The 27,567-nt window shown below is 47.0% G+C and overlaps 1 protein-coding gene across 7 annotated transcripts; it reads right to left on the reverse strand.

Moving 5' to 3' along the window:
• Nucleotides 1-327: 327 nt before the first annotated feature.
• On the reverse strand, nucleotides 328-27,567 carry LOC131698521 (E3 ubiquitin-protein ligase TRIM9). Of its 7 annotated transcripts, none has more exons than XM_058990567.1 (12): nucleotides 26,576-27,567; nucleotides 15,600-15,695; nucleotides 14,826-14,879; nucleotides 13,013-13,135; nucleotides 9,151-9,261; nucleotides 8,734-8,887; nucleotides 8,468-8,613; nucleotides 7,291-7,429; nucleotides 5,033-5,071; nucleotides 3,889-4,192; nucleotides 3,549-3,711; nucleotides 328-3,035 (listed from the first exon to the last, which is right to left on the reverse strand). In XM_058990567.1, exons 1-12 carry the CDS (start codon nucleotides 27,410-27,412, stop codon nucleotides 2,958-2,960), a joined length of 2,244 nt encoding a protein of 747 aa, XP_058846550.1. In that variant the 5' UTR covers nucleotides 27,413-27,567; the 3' UTR covers nucleotides 328-2,957. The 7 variants fall into 7 exon arrangements, with proteins under 7 accessions (XP_058846550.1, XP_058846548.1, XP_058846553.1 ...); XM_058990565.1 differs by having other exon boundaries at nucleotides 8,468-8,625; XM_058990570.1 differs by lacking the exon at nucleotides 14,826-14,879.

Here is a 27,567-nt window from a genome sequence, read left to right on the forward strand (position 1 = left end):
TGCAATGAGGTGCACGACAGAGTTTACACAACACATTGTTTAACATTTACTCACTGCCAACGGTATTTTATGAAGAAACCGTTTGAACAGCCACTCAGTCCAATTAAAATATTATTGTAACAAACCATTACTTTATTTATAGATGTTTTATACATATCTCATTCAACTAAAGTTACATTCAATTGTGACCAATTACTAATTATTGTTTGTAATACTAAATTAATTGTTAATGGTTTATAATACGTTGTAGTTCTGTTGTGTACCCTCCCCACACACACCCCCCACACCCCCACACACACCCCCAGACAGCAAATAGGTACAAGAAGAATCATTTCCTTCCTTTATTAAATATTTATTGGAACAGCAAGGCATCAGGTCGTTAATAATAATAATAATAATAATAATAATAATAATAATAATAATAATAATAATAATAATAATAATAATAGCCACAATGATAAGCAATAAAACAAACAGGTCTGTGGAACAGCAAAGTGGCCTGGAGTCACAAGGCACCACACACATCAAAGCCAGGTCCAAACACCCAGAAAGAACACACAATTACAGTCACTAAAAAAAATACAGCATGGTCTGAGAGGCTGGGGCACGGCCCTGCGTCTCGGAGTTTACATCTTAACTCATTCTTGTTGCCCAGCAACAGCATTTTCATAAGACTTGTCGCAGGAATGGGGGGCCTGTGGCCAGTGAATCGGTACAGCCCCCTCACCGTCATCAGGATTCACTTTAGCAAGCGTCAGTATTGGTCAAACACACAGACTATTACTTATTTAGCCATGCTTGTCTGGGTGTGGGCTTGCCCTAATATATATATATATATATATATATATATATATATATATATATATATATATATACACACGCATGCATGCACGCACGCACGCACGCACACACACACCTCAGGCCTTGTGTAGAAGTATTGTCAATAGAAGAATTATTGTCAATAAAATGAATCAGTTCAGAGTAGGTTAGAATTCAAAAGGTTAAATGTCACTGATCTGGCATTAACAAATTAAGAACAGTAATTTTGCGCACGCCCCTTTAAGACACCACCGACTGCAGCATTTTCTCTGGCGGTAGCTCGGCCCCTTTAAGGGTTCTTTCAGCTTGACCAATGAGGCGGCGTTCACCCCTCCAGCAAGGAGCCCGGACAGCGGTGATTGGTTGGATAAACAGCAGGTTTGATCTTGCATTGTGACATAAGCACCCTTGTACCTCTGTGAATGGATACAATTCCTGAGGTGGAGAATTTGGCAACTGTAAATAATAAATTCCCATTTGAAATGGAGAGATGACCTTCTCATATCTCTCCCTACACAGTTTTACAGACTGGTTTTACACTGGACACGATAGCACCATGTGAATCGAGCAGCAACGGTACAATGGGTTTAAAAGCTTACACAAGCCATAGGCAGATCCAACTGTAATCCATTCCACAGAGCTCATAGTAACACCTGGAACAGCTCGAACTGCAATTCAAGGGAATGGATAACAACTGAGCAGTCATACAGTTATAGTAATGCAAGCAGTATTTTGGATGCAGCAACTTTGCAGTAGTGTTGCAAGACTTGCAGCACAAGTGGTTGGCATGTTGAAAACACTGCACTGCTCTCCATTGTATTGCACTGAAACTGCAGGTCCGTGGGGTTAAGCCAAGGGAACACAAAGCCACTTGGAACTTGGTTTCAGGAGGATAGGTTTCAGGCAACTGCGTGAAACAACCAGGTTTCAAGAACACGTGTTCCCTCAGCTTTATGAGCACAGGGAGGCACATAGGTACCCTCAGCAGTGTGTGCAGCCAGCCTGCCTGGGCATGGACAGGCACACTGGAACCTCTCACACTGCAGATCTGCACCGAGAACCAGCACAGTAATACCTCAAGAGACAGGAACTACCAGAGAGGTACTGCCTACCACTGACACCACTGCAGGCTGCTGTGTGAGACACGAGGCATTATCAGCACTGACTTGGAAACTGAACTGAGATGTCTGATCTGGGAGGGGATCAAAGGGGTGGTCTGATCACACCATTATAGCACACAGAGCTGACGACAGCAGAATTACCTAAAAGACAGTGTAATCTGAAAACCTCCCAAAAGTCTGCCGCTTGCCAGGGATGATGGCACTCTTCGGGTCAGTTTCTCACCAGGCCACTCCTCTGTCCCATGTGGCTACTTCACTGACCAGTATGGGCCGGGGTCCAGTGTATAGTGTCCAGTGTCCAGTGTCCAGTGTCCAGTGCATTCCTCCTGGCTATGGGCAGACTAGCGGGTATTACAAGGGAAATCTGCAGAGACCGATGGGCGGGTAAACCAAATAAATACATCAAATAAAATTAAGTCGATACGGAACGAAAACTAAAAAAAGCAGAAAAATCGGGAGCAGTAGTAAATGTGATACAGAGTTTGAAGTTTTACAACGGAAATATCTAGGGGCTTTGGATGAAGGTAAAAAATAACATTTTGTTGCGTCACCAAAAAGCCTCAAAGTACTTATTTTCAAATTCCAATTCTTATTTACAGTGATGTAGTTTCCTTGGCTGTTTGCGCAGGCTGATTACAGGCATGGTGATGTCAGAACCCAGCCAGCTAGAGACTGCGAGAGGAGGCTGGGAGAGGAGACTGGGAGAGGAGACTGGGAGAGGAGGCTGGGAGAGGAGGCTGGGAGAGGAGGCTGGGGGGAGGAGGATGGGGAAGGATGCTGGGGGAGGAGACTGGGAGAGGAGACTGGGAGAGGGGACTGGGAGAGGAGGCGGTGGGTCACAGCAGAGTGACTGGAGCTCATCTGGTGCCTGTGGAGGCTGAAAGCTGCTCTGTGGTTCTGCTTCTGGCTCCCGCGGGTCTGTGGGCTCTGGCTTGGACAGAGGTGTGAGGTGGAGCTGAGAGGTGTAGAAGAGCAGGGGCAGGTCAGGAGAGCGCCCCCACATGGCCGGCAGTGTCATTAACACACTGAACTGGGGGGCTCAGGGCTCCTTGCAGTGTAGAACTCGGGGATGGGCAGCCCAGTGTGAAGAGTGACCTGAGAAGAGTAACAACATTAAGGACAAAATTAAAGTCTCAGCCTGGCTGTGCCATTAAAGCAGAGCAAATCAGCGTTTATCTGTTCCTTTTTAAGAACAGAGAAACAGCAGTTGTTTGACTTATTGTTTACTAATCAGGTGCTAAAGAATGCCACGTCCCCTCACAACCCCGCCCCCTAACAGCCCCGCCCCCTCACAGCCCAGCCCCCTCGCAGCCCCGCCCCCTCACAGCCCCGTCCCCTCACAGCCCCGCCGCCTCTGAGCCCTGCCCCTTCACAGCCCTGCCCCCTCACAGCCCCGTCCCCTCACAGCTCTGCCGCCTCTGAGCCCCACCCCCTCGCAGCCCCGCCCCCTCACAGCCCCGTCCCCTCAAAGCCCCGCCGCCTCTGAGCCCTGCCCCTTCACAGCCCTGACCCCTCACAGCCCCGCCCCCACTCAGCCCCGCCCCCCCCCACAGCCCCGCCCCCTCGCAGCCCTGCCGCCTCTGAGCCCCGCCCCCTCAGCCCCAGTACCTGCACGTTTCTGTTGAGACTGATGGCAGGGAGGAAGAGGCCCTCCATGCTGTCGAAGGCGATGGGACCCTGCTGCTCGTCGTTCACCGAAAACGTCAGGGTCCCGTGAGCCAGGTCCAGCAGCACCCCCACCGTGGTGCCCTTACTGATCCCCCCGTCCGTCCTGCCGAGAGAAACAGCGCGGGGTCACAGGGATCACAAGCAAGTCAGTGACACACACACACACACACACACACACACACACACACACCCCTGCCATAGGAGTCCCATTGCATTGCAGTTTGAGCCTCTCCGCTCATCAATGAAGCTCGGCACCGACGAGTACACATTCAGGTCTCACCTGTTGGTGTGGGAGTTGTTGTGCATGAACCAGGAGCGGTTGTTGTCCACGTACATGGCCCAGGCCTTGTCATCCTTGCCCAGCATCACGTCCTTCAGCACGTCCGCGCGTGCCACTCCGAAGGCGGGGTCGGGGTGGTTGTCGTAGCGATCCACGCTCAGCTCCCAGTAGTGCACTCCGCGTGAGAAGCCCGTGTTCCCCAGCACCACGCGGTCGTCGTAGCTGTTGCACGTCACCGTCAGGTTATCGTTTGAGAAGATGATGTCAGGGTGGGCGGAGCTGGGGTCGAAGGTGAACCAGGCGACTGCAACACAAACAGAAAAACATTTTCAATTCACTTTCAAAGAGCTGGTTCTAATTAAAGAAACAATGTATAAGACTTTCAACTAATGCAAACTAATTAAAAATGTCAGTTGTTTTCTTTAATCAGTCAAATGAGTTGACGTGATGGATAGAAGAATCCCAGTGCAGAGCAGTTTTAGCCACTTCAGGTTTTGTTGTGAGCCTTTGGAATGGATTCAATTAAAAAAGATCCCTGTTACCCTTGTCCTCTGGCTTTGGGTAGTATATAATATACTGTATCATTATTCAATTGAGAGGGTTCACATTTGAAAAATGCAAACCCAGCGAAGGCCAGAATGACTCAAAGTGGTTTGTTTTGGGTTTATTTTTTATCCTAATTTTTTTGTTTTTCTACATGATTGTTGGAAGAGGAGAATTGAAACACACGGATGACAGAAGGTGCATAGCAATGAAGACATGTATAATCCAGGGTGAACTAACACAAGGGGAAAGTGGTCTGTACAAAACACAGCAGCACTGTGCTGTTTGACAGGAATAGCAGGGTTAGCTGAATTTGACTGCAGAACCACTAAAATCTGAGATCAGTGGAGCAACATTTTTTGTTTTGTAAGCTTTAAGCCCTTTAAGCCACGTTAAAAGATGATTCATCATAACAAAGATAACACACACACACACACGTGCGCGCGCACGCACGCACGCACGCACGCACACACACACACACACACACGCGCACGCACGCACGCAGGCACGCACGCACACTGTGCCTGTGTGCTTGCAATGCACAAGGAGCACTGAGCTCTTTGCAGCTGGACTGATGTAATGGAATGTAATGGACCCATACCTGCTCCCAGAGTGTTTAAATCACATGGAGTGTATCCAGCTGCAACGCATGAAGAGGGGAAGAGAGAAAAGCAAAGTGAAGCTTACAGCGGTAAGACAGGAGAAAGGGCAAAACCTGCAAGAGAATCAATGAGGATCCTAACCAGAGACTGCTGAAACACCAAAACACAGTATACAGTACATATACTTCCTACAGAGACTGACTCAAAAACATTATTTCAAACCCGAGCCCGGATGTTCCTGATCCGTGAGCAAATCCAAACTCCCAGGAATGTTGACAAAATAATGGGGCGCCTCTTACAGGCAGCCTGAGACTGTAAACGAGTGTGTCACTACCTAGCGATTGCTCTGTGTTCATCACCACACTGCAATCTGAGACTGTAAACGAGTGTGTCACTACCTAGCGATTGCTCTGTGTTCATCACCACACTGCAATCTGAGACTGTAAACGAGTGTGTCACTACCTAGCGATTGCTCTGTGTTCATCACCACACTGCAATCTGAGACTGTAAACGAGTGTGTCACTACCTAGCGATTGCTCTGTGTTCATCACCACACTGCAATCTGAGACTGTAAACGACTGTGTCACTACCTAGCGATTGCTCTGTGTTCATCACCACACTGCAATCTGAGACTGTAAACGAGTGTGTCACTACCTAGCGATTGCTCTGTGTTCATCACCACACTGCAATCTGAGACTGTAAACGAGTGTGTCGCTACCTAGCGATTGCTCTGTGATCATCACCACGCTGCAATCTGAGACTGTAAACGACTGTGTCACTACCTAGCGATTGCTCTGTGTTCATCACCACACTGCGATCTGAGACTGTAAATGACTGTGTCACTACCTAGCGATTGCTCTGTGTTCATCACCACGCTGCAATCTGAGACTGTAAACGAGTGTGTCACTACCTAGCGATTGCTCTGTGTTCATCACCACACTGCGATCTGAGACTGTAAACGACTGTGTCACTACCTAGCGATTGCTCTCCATTCATCACCACGCTGCAATCTGAGACTGTAAACGACTGTGTCACTACCTAGCGATTGCTCTGTGTTCATCACTGCACTGCGATCTGAGACTGTAAACAACTGTGTCGCTACCTAGCGATTGCTCTGTGTTCATCACTGCACTGCAATACAAATTCATTCTTGGTATAGTTTCCTTTGTGTTCCTGGGCTGGGGGCGAGCCTCCTCACACTCGCACTGTGATTGCAGCGCAGGGAGCTCTCCAGAGAACACAGAACTAATCACAGCGATGCCTCATCCCAGCCCTGCAACCAGCCACAGGAAACCCTTCCCCTCCAGCTCTTCCCAGGTTTAATTAACCGTAAGCTTAATTACTCAATACTGGCATGTCAGTCCCTTTGCACACATTATATGCACACGTCCCTTCATTATAAAGACATGGCAGAGGCATTACCACGGTACAAGCACAGTAAGACGTGTCACACATACAGCCAGGCATGGTTAATGCATGGTAAAGCATGGTGAAAGCACGATTTGTATTACATTGCTATCTTTGTATAGCACACCAATTTACTCCCTCCTTATGTCCCAGTCTGACTCAACAGACCGTACAGCATACAGTTTAGTACATTTTCAATTTAGTGTCAGCAGAGCCTTATCGTGGGATTAACTGAATTTCTGAATTATCGAATCGTGAAATACCAAGGGAGCCCTTCACTGTGTTTGATCTGCCAGTATCTCCCTGCGAAGGCTGAGCTGCATTGCTGTCAAGTTGCCATATGGTGTGTGTGCTCTCAGTACAGATGGCAGCTTTTCACCGTCTTAATTGAAGGAGATGCTGCAGCAAACAGCAATAGATATGTAGCCGGGAGATCCAGGAATCGCACTCAATGTCAAAGTGTTTGAAACGTTTAAACCACAGCATGCTCGATACAGATTACTAACGTTACTGTCAGGGTTTCAGCTGGGTTTTTATTTAGATTGAATGGCTTACATTGTGTTTCTCAGTGATCGGTGGCTCCCTCTAATCAAGGTGAGAGCGAACTTTCTCTTGCGCTCTTTGCATGACAGACAGAGCAAAGAGAAATGCACTCTCAACTGGATTAGAGAGAGCCACGAACACTGAGAAACACACATCAGAAGAGGTGCAGTCTCTAGTGAGTGAAAGCTCAAGATGAAGCCCCTAATTAATAATAATAGTAATAATAATAATAATAATAATAATAACAATAATAATAATAATAATAATAATAATAATAGTAACAGCGCCGAGCCGGGCGGGTTCTTACTCTCTGCGGTCTGCATCACCAGGGTCTTGCTGTACTGCCCCACTCCGGACTTGTTGAAGGCCTTGACCCGTGAGCTGTAGGTGCTGTTGAAGTGCAGCCCGTCCACCGTGCACATGGTCTCCTTCCCCACGTACACCTCCTGCAGGCACAGCACAGGGGCTCTCAGTACAGGGCTGCAGCACCAACACTTCCCAGTAAAGCACACGGCTGCCCCATTCCTCCGCTAGCTGACTTGCACAGCTCACACCCTGTTTAACTGAAAACTAAAAGCAGTCTTGTCAAGTCTGACTCGTGGTGCTGAAGCCTTGCTGTTTGTTATTTTCAGTTTCGTTTTTTCTTGTTCTCTCTTATTTGATTTTTATTGTAAAATGTTTTGACGGGTTCCCATCACCACGTTGTTTTATTCCTTTTTTGTAAAGTGCCGTGGCATCATTCATGACGAGAACAAATGTGATATATCTAGGGCTGGGCTTACACAGCAAAAGTACAGTACAATTTACTTTCAATAATTTTTGTTAATTGTCAAATTGTGAAAAAACATAAATTCTATTATAGCCTATAGGCTATTATATAATGACAAAGCATTACTTTTGAAAAAGAATTGCGAGAAAGACACACTTACTGTAATTCAACAGAAAAAAAAGGCACAAAATGGCCTCTAGTTTGCATAAATACTCCCTCCCCTCAACTCCCTGAACTGAATGACCACGGCCTTGTACAATCATTCCCCAGACAGCAGTAAGCTTTTCCTTTCCAAGCAAGCCAAAAGCAAATTGCTTCATGCAGCACAGCAATTTGGCAGAGCAGCGCATCAATTAGAACTTAATTAGTCCTTTCTTGCATCTGTCTTTGATTGTAAATAAATGAGCTGTTCTGCAGCCTGGGTGATGATCGTCCCTCACTGTGCTTCTCTGAGCTCTCATTAATCTACAGGGATGCAGCTCCGGTGGGGGGGGCTGGAACGGAGGAGGAACCAGGGCAGGAAAAACAAACCAACACTGAGTCACGCATGCTGGAGAGGGCCATGTGCAGTGCAACACATTTCAACCTGAATCAGATCATCTTTCAATCAGATTTCAAATGTGTCAGGATGGTTATGTTCATCAGTGAGGTTCAGCCATAGTTAGCAATGAAAGACATCTGAATAAACCAGGAGCCGCGAGTCGCAGCCACTCACCCTGAACTGCCCCCCGTTACCGTCGTCAAGTTCCAGGATGTAGCCGTCCACCTGCACGGTGGAGAGGGGGGGCTGTTTCCATGACAACGTGGCGCTGTTGTTGTGCGTGCAGCACTCTTCCAGCTGCAGGATAGGGGTGGCCGGCACTGGGGAGGGAACTGAGTGACCATTAGTGACGCTCACACTCTCCCAGATACTCGCACGCTCCTAGAGCATTAGTGCCACTTGTGAATCTCTCACACGCTGGAGGGAGCTGTAATTATTACCTTTCATCTGCACGAAGTCCAGCTGGTGGATGGTCTGCAGCAGGGGCCCGCTGTCCAGAGTCAGGTCGAAGTCGGTGGTCATTCTGGGGGTCAGGGTGGCCTTCCCCCACTGATTCTCTGTCATGTGGACCCTCCGGATCAGAGCGTCCGAGATCTGAGGGCAGGAAACAGAGGAGTGACGCTGGAGACCCTCTTTTAAGCAGTTCTGAGTTTTCTTTTATTGCTTATTATTTTTGCAAACTGAACAACAAATAAAACATTGATTGAAGTTTCAAAACGTTTTGAGGTGCTGTATGGTCACAGAAATCGCAAAGCGCTGGATGTGTCTTCACGCCACCTTGCCTTGCAGTAAGCACTACAGCAATGCACGGTTTAATCTCTGTGAAGCAGAGACGTTTTGCAGTGCCCCTCACTGACCTGCAGGAAGCCGCTGGGGTCGTTCTCCTTGATGACCTCCAGGCAGTACTCCATCAGGCCGGTGGTCTGGCGCAGCTTGACCGTGCAGTGCGAGATCTGATCACGGACCACCTGTGAGGGGGGGGGGAGAGAGAGAGAGAGAAAGAGAGAGAGAGAGAAGAGAGAGAGAGAGAGGAGAGAGAGCGAGAGAAGAGAGAGAGAGAGAGAGAGAGAGAGAGAGAGAGAGAGAGAGAGAGAGAGAGAGAGAGAGAGAGACGCAGCCATTATTGCAGGTGGGAATTTTTGCCAACCAAAAATAAACTATTTACAATCGAAGCAGTTTCATCTTTATGGGACCGCCATCGGGGATATTTGCGCATTCTTATTTTTCCTGTTAGTTTCATCAAAGGTAAAACAACTTCCAGGGTGAATGTTTCATTGTAGAAACTTCCCTCAGCTTGTAGAAGAAGGCTGAGGACTGTGGGATGAAAGATTATAACCCAGAGTGTGCTGCAGGTGGTTGATCTGCATCCCTCCAGCTGTAATAATGAGCTGCGAGTCGCTAACACACAGAGACGCTGCTGTGTCCCTGAATCCTTCCACTATGAGTGAGCTGCAAAGTCTTCCCTAAAATCCCTGCCCTGGGTATTCCCCCAGTCTAGGTTCTGTGTTTGTGGGAGGGGTGCTGCAGAGAGGGGGCTGTGTTTGTGGGAGCGATGCCGCAGGGAAGGGGCTGTGTTTGTGGGAGCGGTGCTACACTGCACCCTCCTCTCTGAGCTGCAGGGCACAGAGCCAGACTGTGCCTGGGACACCCTGACAACTATCCCAGTGAGCCTCAAAATCAGATAACTAACTTGCTAACTAACTAGCTAACTAACTAAATAACTAACAAATGGTATCTGGAGCTCATAAGGAGAGGCGCCATGCAGATTCTAGCATTGCATTAATAAAACAGGGTTTGCATCCCCTGCTGTGTCAAAAGCAAGTCCCCCAAACGTCAACGCCAATTTATTCAGTCTGTGAAAACTCCTTGATCAAAACTCACTGCTCAGATTCAGCACCAATAACATGTTACTGCAGCAAAGGCTGTCTGCTTCAGTTTGATGACTCACACTGCACTGTGGAGACAGGGAGAGAGGGGGAGAGACAGAGAGAGAGAGAGTGAGAGAGAGGGGGACAACGAGTGAGAGAGAGAGAGAGAGAGAGCGAGAGAGAGCGAGAGCGAGAGCGAGAGAGAGAGCGAGAGAGAGAGAAGGAAATGTTGATGAAAGGTGACAAGGAAAGTATTTCAAAGCACAGGATCATTAAATCTAAATGAGTTTCTCCCATTTAAATAATTGATAAGATGCTAACACGTGCCATCAAACGCATGACAAACGCCACGCCGGCATCAGAGTGGAAAGAGAACTAAGCCCGGTGCTGCCTGCACCCTGCTGTGTAAACCAGGGCAGTAAGCACACTGATTGGAAAGCCTGCAGTGTTCAGTGAGGAGTGTCTTACAGGGTCTCAGTGCAGCGCCAGGCTGAGCACAGAGGAAGCCTCTGTTCATTGCAAGAGGACGGCCCTGGGGAATCGTTAACAAGAACGAGCGGAATTCATCAAGAGCTGGTGTCAATTATCACTGGGGCCGGCTACAAAGCACTGGCTCCTGCCTGCCTGTGTGTCCACTCCACTGGAGGCCCTGCCTGCTTCATTAAACATGAACCCCCTCACAATTATTCAGGTGCTTTTAATTCATCTTTAAACCAGCCAACAATCAAAGAGAAGACTGAGAAAGAAAAGAGAGAGAGAACTACTAACTAGAGAGAGAGTCGCAATGAAAGCGTGACTGAAGGTAACCCAGAGCATCATGTAGGTGTGTGCTGATACTGATACTGAGGCTGCAAACTGACAATGAAAACAGGCTGCAAAACTAGCAAATGCAACAAATTCATTGTCAGTTCAGAAGCAGAGAAAAAATCACTTCCAATCGGCTTATCAAACCTTCAATGCGGACGCTACCTGCAATTGATTGGTACTCAGGTGTAAAGGTAATTACGGGTGTGAGTAACAGGTATCAGCACGCCCCTAGTATTGTGATAATGTTCAGCTGGTAACTGAAAACCCTACACTGTGCGTGAAATACACTGATAACACATTGTTAGCATGTTAACTCTTTCCTGTCTCACTGCTGCTCCTGTCAGAGTCCAGCACAGCAAGACCTGTCTTTAAAGTCACATGATGAAGAAGCACGAATCTTCTGTCCCTTCTCTGACAGTAACCCAGACACATCTTCTCCTAGTTCCCCTGCTGCCTTACAGCTGTTTGCATTTTTAACCAGGAACTCTGCCATTACTGTTGTACGATTGCTTTCAAAATCCACTTAATTCAAGCAAAATGTGCTGAAAAAAAGAATCATTGAAACTAGGACACGGAACCAGAGAGGAAGAGAAGGAGAGTCCTGCAGGAATATCTGATGCAGTCGCTGGAGTATTTTAGCAGCAACATCATTTGGAGGTAAACATAAGTATTTTCTCAAAACAGATTTCAGTAATATAATGTTTTCATTGTCAGCTTACAGCCGCGGTACGGCAGTTAAAATGAGAGAATTCCCTTCCAATCAGCTTTTAAAACACTCAGTGTGGAAGTTAATGCCATTGGTTGGTACTTAGTTGTAAAGGTGAGGGAAGGACAGCTTTTTTTGTTTTTTAAATCAACATATTAATGAATGGATTTATGGAATACCTGCCGATAAATACTTCTTAAAGGCAATTCCGAGCACGAGCAGGAGTATCAGCACACCCCTGCATCCCGAGTTCATACGTTTTTTACAATCTATGTGAATTCCACGGTACTGTAAAATGCTCCAGCTGTAGAGGCACCATCCTAGGGTTAAACCCATTCAGAGCTGTGTTGCTGAAACATCTTCATATAAATAAAGTGCTCCCATCCCTTTGCTTGATCTCTCTTCCCCTTAGTATTTGGTATTGCTATTCTGATCTCTTCTTGGCACTCGCACAGCTTACATCAATAATATTACTAACAGGGCAATGGTTTTGAATGCTGCTGCATGCATGATTCCATTAGCCTGTCTTCTCGCTGCTTCTCCAGCCAAACAGCGATTTCCCCTGGGGAGCTACAAATGGTTTCATAATTTTTTTTTCACCAACTTGTTTAAAACTTAAATACTAGTTACCAGCCAGGAGTGGAATTGGAAGCAAAAATGCTGTTGATGTATTTTTTTCTGCTCTTGTTTGACATTCAGTTGGTATAATTTCCCTAATTTGGAATCAGAAAATAAGAAAAAAAAAAAAACGCTCAGAGTGCCGGAGGACCAGGCTGTTCTTTTTGCTACTAAGCTATAGAGGCGTTTCTTAGCATCAAAGACATGTTTTTAACAGCTGTGTCCACAGCCAGGAGACGGGGCTGACAGGCTTCTCTCTGGCTTCTATCCACCTGGGAAAGTGCCAGGCACAGTTCCATTTGCTCTTCCCTTCTCTTTGTAGGATGCTTGCATGTTCAGGAGCTCTGTTGCTCCAGCACTGAGATGTATGCACTGCTATCTTCAGCTGTGTAAGGCAGACCTGGGTGAGTTACAATCACAATTGTGCAATTCGTACCAAGGCACACCTGCGTAACTGTAATTGTAATCGCACCATATCATTGATTACAGTTCAATTACGCATTTATTTGTCATTCGATCATTATTCTTGTATTTTCAACCTGCCTTTGGTGACTGCATTCGTTTGAAACAGTATCTCCTTCTTCATTCAGCTGTGACATGAACCAAGCCAGCAGCTTCAGTGACAGCGGTATGATTACCATTGCAAGGTGGGTCTTGCCGTTGTGTTGAATGCCAATAGCAGCTCTTTGTTTTTCTCCCTGTTCAACAGCAGCAGCTTACCTTGAGTTTGTGCTCGTGCTCCTTGTTGACCCGGGACAGTAGCTGTGCTTTCCTCCGGTTGAGAGCGTCGATGAGAGCGTCACACTGAGCCACCAGACAGGCCTCGAACTCCACGCTGTTCTCCTGTAAGGAGAAGAGACCAACTAGAACCAGACTGACCCGGAACCAGACCGACTAGAACCAGACTGACCCGGAACCAGACAGACTAGAACCAGACTGACCTGGAACTAGACAGACTAGAACCTGACTGACCCGGAACCAGACAGGCTAGAACCTGACTTACCTGGAACTAGACCAACTAGAACCTTGACTGACCCAGGACCAGACAGACTAGAACCAGACTGACCCGGAACCAGACAGGCTAGAACCTGACTGACCTGGAACTAGACAGACTAGAACCTGACTGACCCGGAACGAGACAGACTAGAACCTGACTGACCTGGAACTAGACAGGCTAGAACAGGCTGACTCGGAACCAGACAGGCTAGAACCAGCTGTGACTGGATCACAGGCCCAGAACAGCCCTTCAGTAAAACTGCAAAAGAAACCCAATAAAAGAGCAGACAGACGTTGACATGGCCAACAAGACCAGGAGCTTTCTGTCCTCAAATCAGCATCAGCGTGATTGTTTCTGAAAGGATTCTAAACGAATATGAAACCATTTCACACGACTTACAAGCCCCTTCACTGGGTGCGTTTCTCCTGTCTGAAAAACAATGTGCTGATGGCGATCTGAATATAAAAAGCGCTGAGAATCTAACCAGCACTTCAAAATCATTTATCTGATTTCACAGCTAAGTCTCTTTTTAGTTTTACTGTGGAACAAGTAACACACCAGACACGACTAGAATAAGACTGCGCTCTCCCCCACCCCACCCCCAGACCCCCAGACCCCCAGACCCCCCACGCACACCCCATGAAGCACAGGAATTTCAGTACCCTAGAATATCAACATCATTTGCCCAAGGCATTTTAAACAATTTGTGTCGGGGGACTATGACAAGAGAAAGCATCATTTCATCATCACCACGTACCCATTCATTGAGCTGTTTCAAATGTTTAGCAACTTCGAACACGGTTACTGAACACGTATGTTTTAGATGCCTAACATCCCAGGGCGATACATTGCGGGCGGAGGCACTTGGTCTGACGAGTGCCCAGAAGGGGTCACAGTAGAAACTTGTGATGAAGAGTGCAGCGGGTGTGAGAATTGCACCACCACGCACACACCAGCCATTCTTAACATGCTTGGGTTTCGACAAAGTAGTCAACTGTGGTGTCACCTAAATATGGATTGAATGAACAGTTACAAAGAAACAAGGAAGGAGAGAATGATCCAGGAGAATCAGATTTTATTACGGCTTCAGGAACTGGAAACTCATCAACTGGGACCAAGACCGTATTGCCTTCAAGACAAGACCGACAGACCGACAGACCGATAGGACAGACAGACAGCAGCAGTTAGGGTGAGGGGCTGGGCTGTTTCACTGCTATTAATATAATAATAATAATAATAATAATAATAATAATAATAATAATAATAATAATAATAATAATAATAATAGTAGTGGTATTTATGTTGAAGACTCACTGAAGCAAGTTTCTACATAATTTATTCAAAAAACTAAATGCCTTTTTTTTATTTGCTACTGATTTTTCAACACATAAAAAAATAAAATAACATCAATGTTCTTTATTTGGACGGTAGACCGTGTTAAGAATGGCTGAGCAGTGGAAGGTGTTGCAGTGCCCAGGGCCAGTCCTGTCCGTGGAACGCTGCCCAGCTCAGACCTCCTCCCTGCTGGTCCCTCACCTGCAGAGTCCCCCAACCTGACGTCACTACCGGCCTCCCCGGGGCTTCTGTGGGCTGCACGAGGGAGAAGAAGACGGCGTGTACAGAATCATGTGAGGAGATCTGTGCACATCTCTATAGCACCATGCAGGGCGCTGGAGATCTGTGCACATCTCTATAGTACTATGCAGGGCGCTGGAGATCTGTGCACATCTCTATAGCACCCTGCAGGACGCTGGAGATCTGTGCACATCTCTATAGCACCATGCAGGGCGCTGGAGATCTGTGCACATCTCTATAGCACCATGCAGGGCGCTGGAGATCTGTGCACATCTCTATAGCACCATGCAGGGCGTTGGAGATCTGTGCACATCTCTATAGCACCATGCAGGGCGTTGGAGATCTGTGCACATCTCTATAGCACCATGCAGGGCGTTGGAGATCTGTGCACATCTAGTAGAATTCAATCAAACAACTACCACATGTTCCCATGTAATGACATCAGGTAACAAGCTGTTTGCAAGGGTGCTCCCCTATAATGAGACAGTAGTTAACGTGTAACAGCAGGATCCGATAGTAATTAAGCTATTATTACAATGTTATTACATGGCTATTCATGCCCTGTACTTAAAAGTGCTTGCAGCTTTCTCTCTTTAAGCTGTCTATCATGAATTAACTGTAATGTAACATTCTGCAGAAAGCCAAGGAGACCAGTGCCTTCAGCAGATTGCACGCCGGCCCAGGGCAGTGGTGATGGAGGGGTGTTGGCCTGGGCTGGCCTGTGCACAACGGTACCTGAATCTGTTGGACCATGTTCCTCAGCTGCACCAGGAACTCCTTGGCTTCCTTGGCCCGGTCCGAGAGGATGTTCAGAGCCAGGGACAGCTGACCCTGCGGGACACAGAAAGGGCAGTGAGTTCAGAATCGTGAAATACAAAGATGTTCCCCATGAACTCCCAGATGATTTCCAACTCAGTACATACAGCATGACGCATGGCACATGAAGCTCTGATAGCATTTAACCCTCTTAGCGTCGATTCAGCTTAACGGCCCTTATTACATGACACCTCTTCAACAGATGGATAGATTCCTGTAAGCAAGCCTCCCCCATTCCATGTTTGATTTTTGTTTCTCTGTACATTTTGTTTTCATGTTTTGAAATCCCTTTGGGGGAGCTCTGCATGCAATTCACCACGCAAGAGAAGCTGGGAAGGTAATTGCTGCCTCTATTGTATTGTATTGCAGCCTCGTCATTCCCAGCTGTGACGTGCAGCACAATGAACGCAGGCTGTTGCCTGGGTTACTGCCTCTTTATCCCCAGCCCGCCACCACTGCAGTGCATTATTATAGCGTTAATCACAACCTTCACACTCCCTCTCACTCCCCCACCTCCTTAACCTCCCCTTCACCCCTCCCACCCACGCTCTGTTACTGTCTCCCGCTTGTCCAGCAGCCAGCCTCTGTCCTCTCGACCTGTGTATTTTCCTTCAGTATATCTTCCTTCAGTTTGTGAGTGTGATGTTCATAGACGGTCTGAAATTAGAGCAGGGGCTCAGCGGCCAAGGCGTCACACCTCTCTGAGGAATAGTAAACTTCTAGACTAAGGTTGGCTGCGATATGGGAAGACAATGGCTGCAGAGGATTGGGCACCCGAAAGGCGTTACCCAGTACGCCCAAAACCCTGACGCTACGTGCAGCTGTATCCACCACCAGAACCGAGAACCGCAGGTGTGACCATTTAACTAGCAAAGGGATTTGTATTGAACCCAGGTGGTAAAAACCACCCTCCTTCTTGGTTACACCAAGAACTAAGCATAAACATACACACCACCGCCAACTGCTGGACATTTCATGCATAACAACCCACTGGAGTGAATTGCAAATACCACTAAAAACAGTGCAGTACCTTTCTACACCACAGCAGCAGCTCTGGGATTTCTCAGCATGTTCTTTCTATTCCCAGCCCTGAAGGAGTCTCTCCCAGGATGCTGCTCTCTCTCTGACTGTGGCGGGGTGCAAAACCCTCACTTGTAAATAGTGTTTATTTCTGAGATTTATTTAGTGTTAATCTATTTTATACCAGACCTTGCTTTCCTTCCCTCACATTCTGCAGTATAAATGCACAGAATTCCACCAGCTACATCAACACCAGTATTATCTTCACCTTCTTATTGAAGTGTGTTAAATGAATTACTCCCTACCCCCCTCCCTAGGGCTGTACACTCACTAACATGTAAGAATTTAAGCTCTTTACCTAAAGGCTTTGGGGGTAATTTAATGAGGCTAATGAAAGCTAATCCAATAAGCGTCTCCTGCTTATACCGCTCAACTCAATCACTGCTGCTTTCCCCTTATTAATAATATCCACGCTCTTATCATGTCCCAGGAATCTTTCCATCTTCTGTGTCTACGATGGAGTTTCATTTTTAAAATAAGCTCACAAGGAAATGTTCTTCTGGCTTTAAATGATGCAAAGCTTCGATTTACTCAGTGAATTGTCTGTGAAATGACCTACAGATCTGGCTGGCTGCACCTCAAACACACTGCAGGGTGCAGGGGACTGAGTCGAGGTCAAGGGAGGGTTCAGCTGAGAACGAGAGCTTGGGTTGAGTGTCTGACCTGCTGTGCACAAGACCTGAGACTATAGATGCCTGAAGTTTCCTGAATTAAACTTTTAGAAATAAAGCAAGCAAGCAAGGCTCTTTGCTTCTGGAAGTTCTCCAATGCTCTCTGGGGTTTCTACAGCAGGCAGTGAGGAGGTCAGCATACCCACATGGAACTGACTGTGAGTGAGTGAGTGAGTGAGTGAGTGACTGAGTGAGGGAGTGACTGAGTGAGGGAGGGAGTGGGTGAGGGAGTGAGTGAGTGAGTGCCTGCCTGCTTGCCAGCACTGGCTACGACGGGCCATCACAGTGAAAACACTCCTCGGACTGAAACAACACCAGGACAAAACCGAAGACAAATATATGCCACAGTCGCCCACTCCAGGGCAACTAAAACAACTGACCTCGGGACGGCCTGAAACCTGACACTCGCTGCCCTGTTGGGACAGATATTAGTAGACACTAAATATTTCCGCTGGGGCTGCCTGGGAACAATGTCCTAAAAACAACAAACTCAGGGCTCAGCAGTTCCAGCCACAGCACTGTCAACCGAGACAGCGAAGAATGAGAGTCAGTGGGCTGCTCTGATCAAGCAAACATCATTAACTCTTCTGTACTTGTACAGGGCTGCAGTACATTTAACAGCACGCTGATGGTTTGGGAATACGGTCTTGCATGTAGGTGTGTTTGCATGAGCGTGTTGGTCGACCTCTTCTGCAGAAATATCTCCCTGTGTGTGTGTGTGTGTGTGTGTGTGTGTGTGTGTGTGTCTGTGTGCATGTGTGTGTGAGGGTGACTGTGTGAGTGTGTGTGAGTGTGTGTGTGTGTGTGTGTGTGTGTGTGTGTAAACGCTGGCAAGGGGCAGAGGGTTGTTGTGTTTTGTTTGCTTGCAGGGATTGCGCCTGGTTTAATTAGGCTGTAAACACTTTGCAGAGGTCTCTTGATTATACAGCCGCTCTGGCTGATTTGATGTTGCGTTCTCGCAGCTATTCATTAATTGCCTTCATTGAGTTTGGTTGCCTAAACAAACAGCTCAGCAATCAGGCTTTGATTATAGTAACAGGCAAATCACACCATGATTTCTCTCTGAAAACAATTGCCATTTTCTTCACATGCAAATAAAGAATAAAATAACACAGAGGGTAGGATAATCCTCATTACCTCCATGTGAACCCAATTAATTAGGACCATGTGAAGTCAGTTAAGTGTAGGAGCAGGTGGTCTGTTTGGAACAGCAGGAGAAAAAGAACCGCGGGGTTCAATCTGGAGCTCATGATCTGTTCCAGGATTGCATTCCAAATTAACCAGAGATATTAATATTTCAATCAGCGGTGATTTCCTGGGCACAAGACTAAAATCAGTCAGGGCATCTCTGGTAACCTTTAGATTGCCTGGTAGTTAACGTATGAGTATCAGAGTAAAAAATGAACTTGGTGTAGATGTGACGGGTGCACAGTTAGGAAGGAGTGGACTGGTCCTGTTCAGAGAGATCTGGGCAGCCCGAGCCCTGTTCCTGTGCCCGTGCTCCCTCCCTGTCGGCACAATCGCGTGAATAATAACGCAGTGGGAGTGTTGTGTAATCCAGAACCCATTGCACCGTGTGTTCTGTAACTCTCCTCCCCCCCTCACGTCAAAATCTGTTGCCAGGGAACCGAGGGTGGCAGCTGCCCTCCCCCTTTCCCCATCTCCTCCCCTCCCTAAGAAACCAGCTCAACCGTAACAGCCATGTAATATTAACAACCACAGCACGCCTGCAGCAAGAAAGACTCATACGACAAAACTGAACCTGATTTAAAGTGCGTTCCACGATCCTCAATGCAGAGTGAAGACCTGTGTATTGAGACCTGATGCAATCAGGTGATTCCGCACAGCATCGTTTAATCCTAACCCATTAGCAGCGTGACCCTTGCTATTTCAAGACAAATATCCTGGATTTCTACATGTGCAGGACAGCATACAACGACGTTCCAGAAATTACATGGATAAAGACTTCTCGTTTTTTTAGCATTCCTACATTTTTCGGAGAACAGTAGCTCATGTTTAATTGCTGAAAGCAATTTCGAACACAGAAAGCACATCAGCCAACAGCAATAGAAAATGCTAGTGCTTTCAAAGGGGTTTATTTCCACAGAGAGAACATGGCTTTGTGTGTTACAATGTGAGTTAACCACACTGCGCTACCAAACAGACGTTTAAAATACAAAGAACAATAATACAATGATGCAGTAATGTGGCTTTGTGTCAATGCTTCTGGTAAACTCAAGTGCAGGATCACACGTGGGACCCTGATCATCCCTGATCTGAACAGCAAGGTAAGAGGGGCTTGTGTAAGCACTGTGTGCATGGAGCTGTCTGTGGTGCTGGAGCTGAGAACCCTCTCTCCTCAAGCAGAGCCCTGCTGTGGAGGGTGAAGACACAGTCCACTCTGAGCCACCTTACCCTGCCCTGTTTCCATCTGCCACTGGGACTGGGTAGAAAGCGGTTTCAAACCGGCCCTGTTTGTTTCCATTGGCAGCAGACAAATGGAAAATTTAAACTAGGACTTCGTCAGCCCCAGTTAGGATCAGTCTGGAGACGCTACCGAATGCATTTTAACTCGTGACTTTTTAAAAAGCCTGTTTTGATGAATTCTGTTAGTTTGATATTCACGAGACAGCGGGGGTGTCAGAGTGCCAGGAGGGTACGAGGGCAGCTCACAGCACACAACCCAAGGGGGAGCACAGACCCTGCAACCTGGACACTGCACTCTCAAACTCTCAAACACTGGGCTCTGGTGTAAAGGATCTAAACAGCACCCAGATACTAATCTCAGCACCCCAAAACTCACAAACCCATTCTAATGTGAACCTCTAATTCGCATTGTCTTCAGTGATGTTAAAAAATCACCCACGCAGATGTATTGCTAGCGTTTAGATCATTAAAATAGACCCCACCTATTCATAAAAATGTGTAGAGACCAAGCCACTGAGAAGAAGACATTCCAATACAATATGATGCAGTACTGCGCAGTGGGATCCCTCTATTAGGACCGTCAGAGACACTGAGAGCCCGGCTGCTGTTATTCACTGAACTGGAACAGAGGCAGACCTCCAAGTTCACAATGACAGGCAGTGGTCTAAATGTTGATGTTTCAGTAGAAATCGTTTGGGTTTCTTCTCATCACAGTCCCTTGGCAATCCCAAAGTAATTCGAATCCTCCTGCCCCGTTCTAAATGAAGTTACCATTGACAGCCACCTTATCATGAACAGCAATTAGGATCCCAAAACAGGAATAGTCGAGGAATTCAGGTTTATCCCCTCTATCTTTCTTTCTTTCCTTTCTTCCAATAAGGAATGCTCTACTTGCTCCAGGCTAAATGGCTTTTTAATTCCCAGGATTCATAGAAATTCAATACTGCTGAGCCGCAGATGGGAAGGCTGTGCTCTGCCCGTTCTCTCTTCGCTTCAGATGATCTGACACAGCCCCTAATAGCTGCCCCTGGCTATGGGGAAAGGGCGCCCGCATCAAAGCACCTTCGCTTCTGTAACGCTCATCCCCGCCACCCCCCCAAACTCCTACTGGATTTCAACAATCACATTTATTCATACTTGAATTCTTAGCCTGTACCTAATTTTAGAGAAAAGCATATTTTACGAACCACATAGTCTCTTCCTGCAGTGCGTCAATCATGAGTATTTGTTGCTTCTGCGTTGATTTATTTCACTGACATCTGTACATACTAAAACGCTTTACTATGCCACAAAATGACATGCTGATGTCTAACAGATGTGGTTTTCATTACTTGTTTTTTTTAATTAAACCAGCAACATCTTATCTCAAAATATGAATTCATGCTGCTACAGAAATGTGAGAGGATACCGAGAGGATAGAAAGCGCGTCAGAGTTAAAGACGTTTTGCAATTGATCTACTGGAAATGTTCTACGTTTGATTGAACCTGTGTGTTGAACCTGTACAATGACAAAATCATGCAACAGTTTATTTGTCTTTTTGTTTTTGAGCGTGCAATCTAGACAGGAAGGTGATGTCAGACCCCCCTTCTAAACCACACCCCTCGAATTCCTCGTCTTGATGCATAATGGTTCCCATGGTGACCGAGGCCACAGTTCCGGGGGCGTCCAGCCTGAGTGGTTTATTTTGATCACACGTGGACACGCGTCTTTCTATTCTTATTTGAGACAATGAGAATGCAAGAGCAGGACGCTTGAGCTACTGCAAGTCATATTGCCCCAGGAAGCTAGAAAAGCCTTCTGCTGATCACCGAAATGCATGCGTGTCACTTCTGTATGCAGTGAGTGCTGGCTGACGTGACTCAGTATTCCTGTACAGCAGCTTGCCATAAACCGAAGCCTGGGGCAGCTTTCACATGCCACTAGCAGCCTGTCTGTTCAGCCCAGCTTCATTGTATATGAGGTAACTAATTAAAAGAAAAGGTTTGTCTCTGAATCACTCAGGCTAGCTGACCTGATTTATGCAAAGCTACACCGTTCTGGCATGGAAATATTGTAAAAACAGGCGGAAGGAATATAGCTGGTTAGCCTGCAGCCTGGCATTCTTCATTTATTTATCTGATTTGCTGCTGAAATAGTGAGAGCCATTTAAATTCAAGGGGGCACTAGCTGGCCTGTAGCTAGTGCCCCCTTGAATTTGCAAACAGATTTGCAAAAGCTAAATCTGTTTGCAATTCGCCATATAGATAACTTAAATATACCAACAGCAACAGGGGCAGGGCAGACTGGCAGGCAGATCCCTCTGATTAGCCTACAGCTGAGGGCTGGGGAACAAAGCACTCGGATATGGTGGGAGTCAGTGTGCATATGGGGGAGGGGGGGGGGTCTGCATTCAGTGTGTCCGTCTCCAAGCACACAGGCCCTGAAGAATGTCAGATGCCTTGAAAGCTCCCTGCTCGCAGAATAACAATGCGCAGTGCCTTGAAGCAGCCCTCTGCCCAGCTTTCTGAGACACTGGCTGCATACAAAAGGTGAGGGAGGAGGCAGGAGCACAGGGGTGGTGACTCAACAGCCCGTCCGGCACTGAACACTGAAGCAGGAGATTACTGGTGTTGCACATACTCCCAGCTTCACTCTCAAATGAACGCCACTGTGCATTTGCTGTGCTTTGCCATCAGTAACGATAGCTTTTACAAAGCTCTGCAATGTGGTTTACCTAAATTCTGTGATGCTTTGCTGCAGTAAGCTACAATAAACTGCTATAAGGGGGACTCCATTGACGGCTGTAACCCTGACCATGTGCATTATGACTCAGCTTTGCCCGGTGCCTCAGAACCTGTGGACCCAGGTGCAGAACCCAGCCCAGAGAGACTGATGCCTTTCCCCGGTGAGCTACAGCTACAGCTCTCTTCAGCAGTGAAGCTTCCATGAATCCTATGCTGTGCCCTGCTGACACAGTGGATCTGAGGAGTGCTGAATGGAGCAGGCAGTGGGCGTAGCTGTACAGGGGTTAAGTTGACTTTAACAGCAGAGACACTTCCAAGAGGCAAATCACAATCATACAGCTGAATCGCTGCTTCTTATAGTAAAAGGACTCAACTCAACAAGCTGTCTGTCTGCAGTGTTAGACGACTCTGATGGATCTGAGGATCTGTCTGTATCCTGCATGCTCAATGATCCTGTATATACAGTCCACCTGACCCCTCTGTAAAATACCCTGTTTAGGTTTGAGATCAGGGGTGTCCCATCCCGGTCCTGGAGGGCCATTCCACTGCAGGTTTAACAGGAACAGGGACAGAATAATAAACTATTCAGGGATGTGGGGTGTCATTCAGAATGTGGACCAGTCTGTTATTTGACCTCTGAATGTCTTCAGTACTTGTATTAGCCACCGCTGCAAATGTTTCAGTGAAGCGGAACTTACCTGCACTGCATGCCACTGCCAAATGACTGGGGGACTGCTTATGGTGCTGCACAGTGCGGTCTGGATTTATTTCTAGCACATCCGAATTGAAGTGGAAGCAGCAGGAATATTCTCCGCCCCAATGGGATGGTGCTGCCTATTCCTAAACCACTGTGTCAGAACTCACTGTCTCTTCCCCAATACCGCATTCACTGAACCTAAGGACTCTGGACAATTCACTGGTTTGGATCAAATTCCAAAACACAATTGATCATGAACAAAGACTGAACCATGGCGCTCTAATGGATAACCACAGCGTCCCATTGCCTTTGGTATGGCGAAATCTGATTGCTACCATCGGCTTGCTACCTGTCAGTGCTTTGTCATTGCTGATCTCATGCTGAGCGGCCCCACACATTATTTCCTCTCTTTTCTAATTCCGATTCCAGGGAGCTGCGCTGATCACTGAAGCAGGGAGTGCTGCTGCTGCTGCCTTTCAGGGAGACAAAGAGACCCCCGGCCCCCGGACTCCCTCGCCATAGCAACGCTGTTTACACCAGGGAAAGGTCACCAGCCTCCCAGCAGCTCGGTATCTCTGATCCTCAAACACACTTGCACGCAGACTGCAGCCTCCTCAGCATCTGACCCTGAGATTGCACAACTCTTTACTCTGCTGGTCTAGACCGTGGCAAAGGCAGACCATGATACTAAAGCAGAGCTGAGCAGAATTGTAATGCTCAAGAAAAGCCCAGCCAAGCTCACCAACGCCTGTCATTTACTACCCTCCAGTTCATCGTGTATGCTTGAGATTATGTTTGCAATGAGATTTTGTTAATTTTTAGATCATTTGAGCTGAAGCGATCTCCAGCAGCTATGCACATTCATACACGATTATCTATGATGACAGCGCTGCACAAAACAGTCAACACCAAACTAAACTCAACTGCCAGTAAATTCAAAATAACCTTTTTTACAGGAATCTTGACCATGTGGAATAACCGTCTCGTCCCCTGAGTGAGATGAATTTCCATACACATCTCCAAAGGCTTTGTTCAAAACATCCTTTTTTGTTTGTTTGTTTCTTTTTTTTTTAAAGAGTCGCCAACTGTGTTTTGCATTTTTGCAGTTCCCCAGTTTGGATATGTGTTTTACTGCACTGTCGAATCTCAGGACAGATCGTACCACTGGTAGCACTCTATTGTATTCTGTTGTATTCTGTGGTTTACGGTAAAGGCTGGTATTGCTTTGAGGAGAATACCCCGGGAATGCTTATATCAATTCTAACACAGCACTGTAGGGAGCATCAATCTGACAGGGTGAGGCACTGGGTAATCCATAGTTTTGGATGGCAGAAGATTTAAGAAGGTGATTTACTCCACCAGCACTTGGCTTGTTTTTTAATGAGCCACACTGTAAAGGGCTCTCCTGCTCTCATGCTGTCTTCCAGGTCAGGAGATCAGGGTTTCCAAGCAGGAATATGTGGAGCATTAGAATCCAGTCCTTTCAGAATGGACAGAAGGACAGGGAAGGGGGCGGGGTCTAGTTGATCTACGACGGGCCTCGCTGGGCAGTGCAGCCTCTTCATGATCCCAGCATGTTTCTTTACTCTGTAGAAACGCAACTCACTCACATTGGGCTGCGATGTTTCAGCACAAACTGGAAATCTTTCAGTGTTAATTCTATTCTCCTTTCCCTACAGTACACAAAGGTATCCCTTACTCCACATCCACATTGCAACGTGAACCCCTCGATACCGTGCTATCCTAGTCACAGGACAAGGGGTGAGGCTGGAATAGGAATTACTAGGGTCTTCAGGGCAGTGGGTACTTTGACACATGCCTGTTATTCAAACCCCTTGCAAAACTTTGATTGCATTGGATTTACTGCATCAATTTACAGCAGGAAAACAACAGTTCGGATTTTGCCTTTATTCATTATTAAAAAGAAAAAAAAGTGGAATGTCTAGGAGACACAAAGATTCATTTGTATGTGCAAACTGCCTGTACAGCCTATCTGGGTAGCATCACAGCAGTACGCCCACTACTCAATAGTGCTGCGTTCATGTACACACACTGACAGTGCAAGGTGACAGTTGAATTCAGAGTGATGTTTCGCATGAATCAAGCAGGTACTGTAGTTTGCTCTTGGCCTGTAATACAGTAGCACTGTCATGTAATATGGGCATGATAGATCTAGATGTCTCCCTGCTGTGTCCAAGGCTCTCATCAGCACAGGACTTCACTTACCATGCTGCTAGTTTTTTTAATGGTTTCTGGAGAAGACCCTGCTCATCAGTATGGCTCTTTGAACCCAAGTGTTGGGCAGCTTGGCTCTGAATATTGGAAACTCATTATTAATGCATGACAGACGCTAATCGCACGCCTTCTGCTCTGACTAACTGGAGAATGGATGAACGAACGACTGGAGGAATGAAGACAGCAAAGCCGCTCTCTCTCTCTCTCTCTCTCTCTCTCTCTCTCTCTCTCTCTCTCTCTCTCTCTCTCTCTCTCAACCCAGCCTCACTGCTAAACCATTTTTACATTGCATTGATTGTTGTTTTTTTTAGAATCGATTATATATTCTGCTGAGGAAAAGTGCAATTATTTCTGCTATGCAGCTCTCGTTTAATTAGCACTCAAATAACAACCGTGTTCTAGCAAGGCAAAGCAATCGTCCGAGTCTACTCAAGATACACTGTACTTAATATTTATAACATACAACTAAAGCCGGTATTCACTTTGCCGTCACTGGGTTGAGTTTAACTATTACGCACAACGACCCCTTCGTCTGGGTGCGGATAACTATGTGTTCTACTTTGCAAATGTTACAAACAAGACTCCAGAATGTATTACATTAAAGTCTGGTTGGGAGAGTTACTGCAATACTGTTACTATCTATGACATGTTTATACGTATCTGCTTGAGTCCGTTCACCCCCTTCCCTCGATCTGAACAAGATGATGGTATCTGCTTTTGTGATTCCCATTGCAAATATGTACACGTTACCTCATCTGCAGAGTACTGCAGCACTCTTTAAAGCTCTGTGGTTTACTGTAAACGATACATTATGAACAGTTTATACTATATGAAATTATAGTGCTTTTACGCTACCGGTAATATAGTGTTTTTTTTATGGGAAAGTATCGTATTGTAAATGTTATGGGACGCTGTTAGAATTTCAAGAACAGTTGCACAGAGCAAAAGTCCAGCAAACATAAAACAAAATAATGATAATAATAATAATAATAATAATAATAATAATAATAATAATAATAATAATAATAATAATAATCTTGTGCTGTGTTTAACAGTCTTACCTTGTGCAGCTTCCACATCGCTCCCAGCGCCTTCACTTCGTGGCTGGAGTGTTTTCCTTCCTCCAGGCACTGGTAACACACTGGGATCTTGCACTGGACACAGTACATGCTGTGGTTCTCCAGTTCGTGCTCGGTACAAGTGGAGATTTTCCGGGGGCTCAGCCTGCGGCTCACCCGGCCCTGGGCTGGAGGTACCAGGTGGTGCTTGGCGAGCGGGCCCCGCGGAGGGTGGCACCGCAGGCGGCACGGGTCGCAGTAGAAGACGTCGCACTGCTCGCACATTACCGTGGCCTCCTTGGGGCTCTTTTCGCACAGCTGACACCTCAAGGCGGCCGCTTTGCTCTGCTGGTACCGATCGACCACTCCTTCCAGCACCCTGTTCTTGGGGAAACCGCGGAGCCCCCGGTCGTCCAGAATCAGGCTACGGTGGCACTGCGGGCAGGTAATGCAGGAGTTACGAGGGATGGGGGGCAAGGAGCCAGGGTGCAGAAGCAGGTGATGCTGGGGAGGGGGAGGAGGGACGGTTGGGGGGAAAACCCGCACCCCGTTCGGGGACTTCTGGCAAGGGGTGGTCGGGACACTAGCGAAGCCCCCGTACGAGCCGTAGCCGCTGTCCGCCTCGCTGTACAAGCTCATTTTATCCAGATCCAAGTAGTCATAATCGGAGACCCCCGAGCCAGAAGCCCGGCTACTCTGCGGAGATTCGGCGTCAGGGGTCAGGACTAGAATATTCCTGGCGCACGCCAAGCAGATGTTGTGAGAACATGGTAATATGATGGGCTCCCGGTACAGCGATCCGCAAACTGGGCATTTTAATTCTTCTTCCATTTCTTCCATAGGTGGTTGGGTTATTTTTGGAGGTAAATAAAAACAGCCTACTTTGTAGGTGAGCAAGTTTATCAAACGTTGCACCTCAGTAAACCCAGGCAGTGGTTTAGCGTCTGCTGGTCTATAGCAAGCTGCAGCGCACAGCACCCGGCTCGGCTGTCTCA

This window comes from Acipenser ruthenus, chromosome 18 (genome assembly GCF_902713425.1).
Source record: "Acipenser ruthenus chromosome 18, fAciRut3.2 maternal haplotype, whole genome shotgun sequence".
NCBI classification, from domain to species: domain Eukaryota; kingdom Metazoa; phylum Chordata; class Actinopteri; order Acipenseriformes; family Acipenseridae; genus Acipenser; species Acipenser ruthenus.

Bases quoted from the DNA above. Each gene is read 5' to 3' on its own strand.
- LOC131698521 (XM_058990565.1), bottom strand. From the start codon at position 27,412: ATGGAAGAAATGGAAGAAGAATTAAAATGCCCAGTTTGCGGATCGCTG. The intron at 7,430-8,467 runs GTGAGTGGCTGC...CTGTGCCTGCAG, and splicing joins GTAACGGGGGGCAGTTCAGG to GAGGTGTACGTGGGGAAGGA. The intron at 3,036-3,548 runs GTACTGGGGCTG...TACTCTTCTCAG, and splicing joins GTCTCAACAGAAACGTGCAG to GTCACTCTTCACACTGGGCT.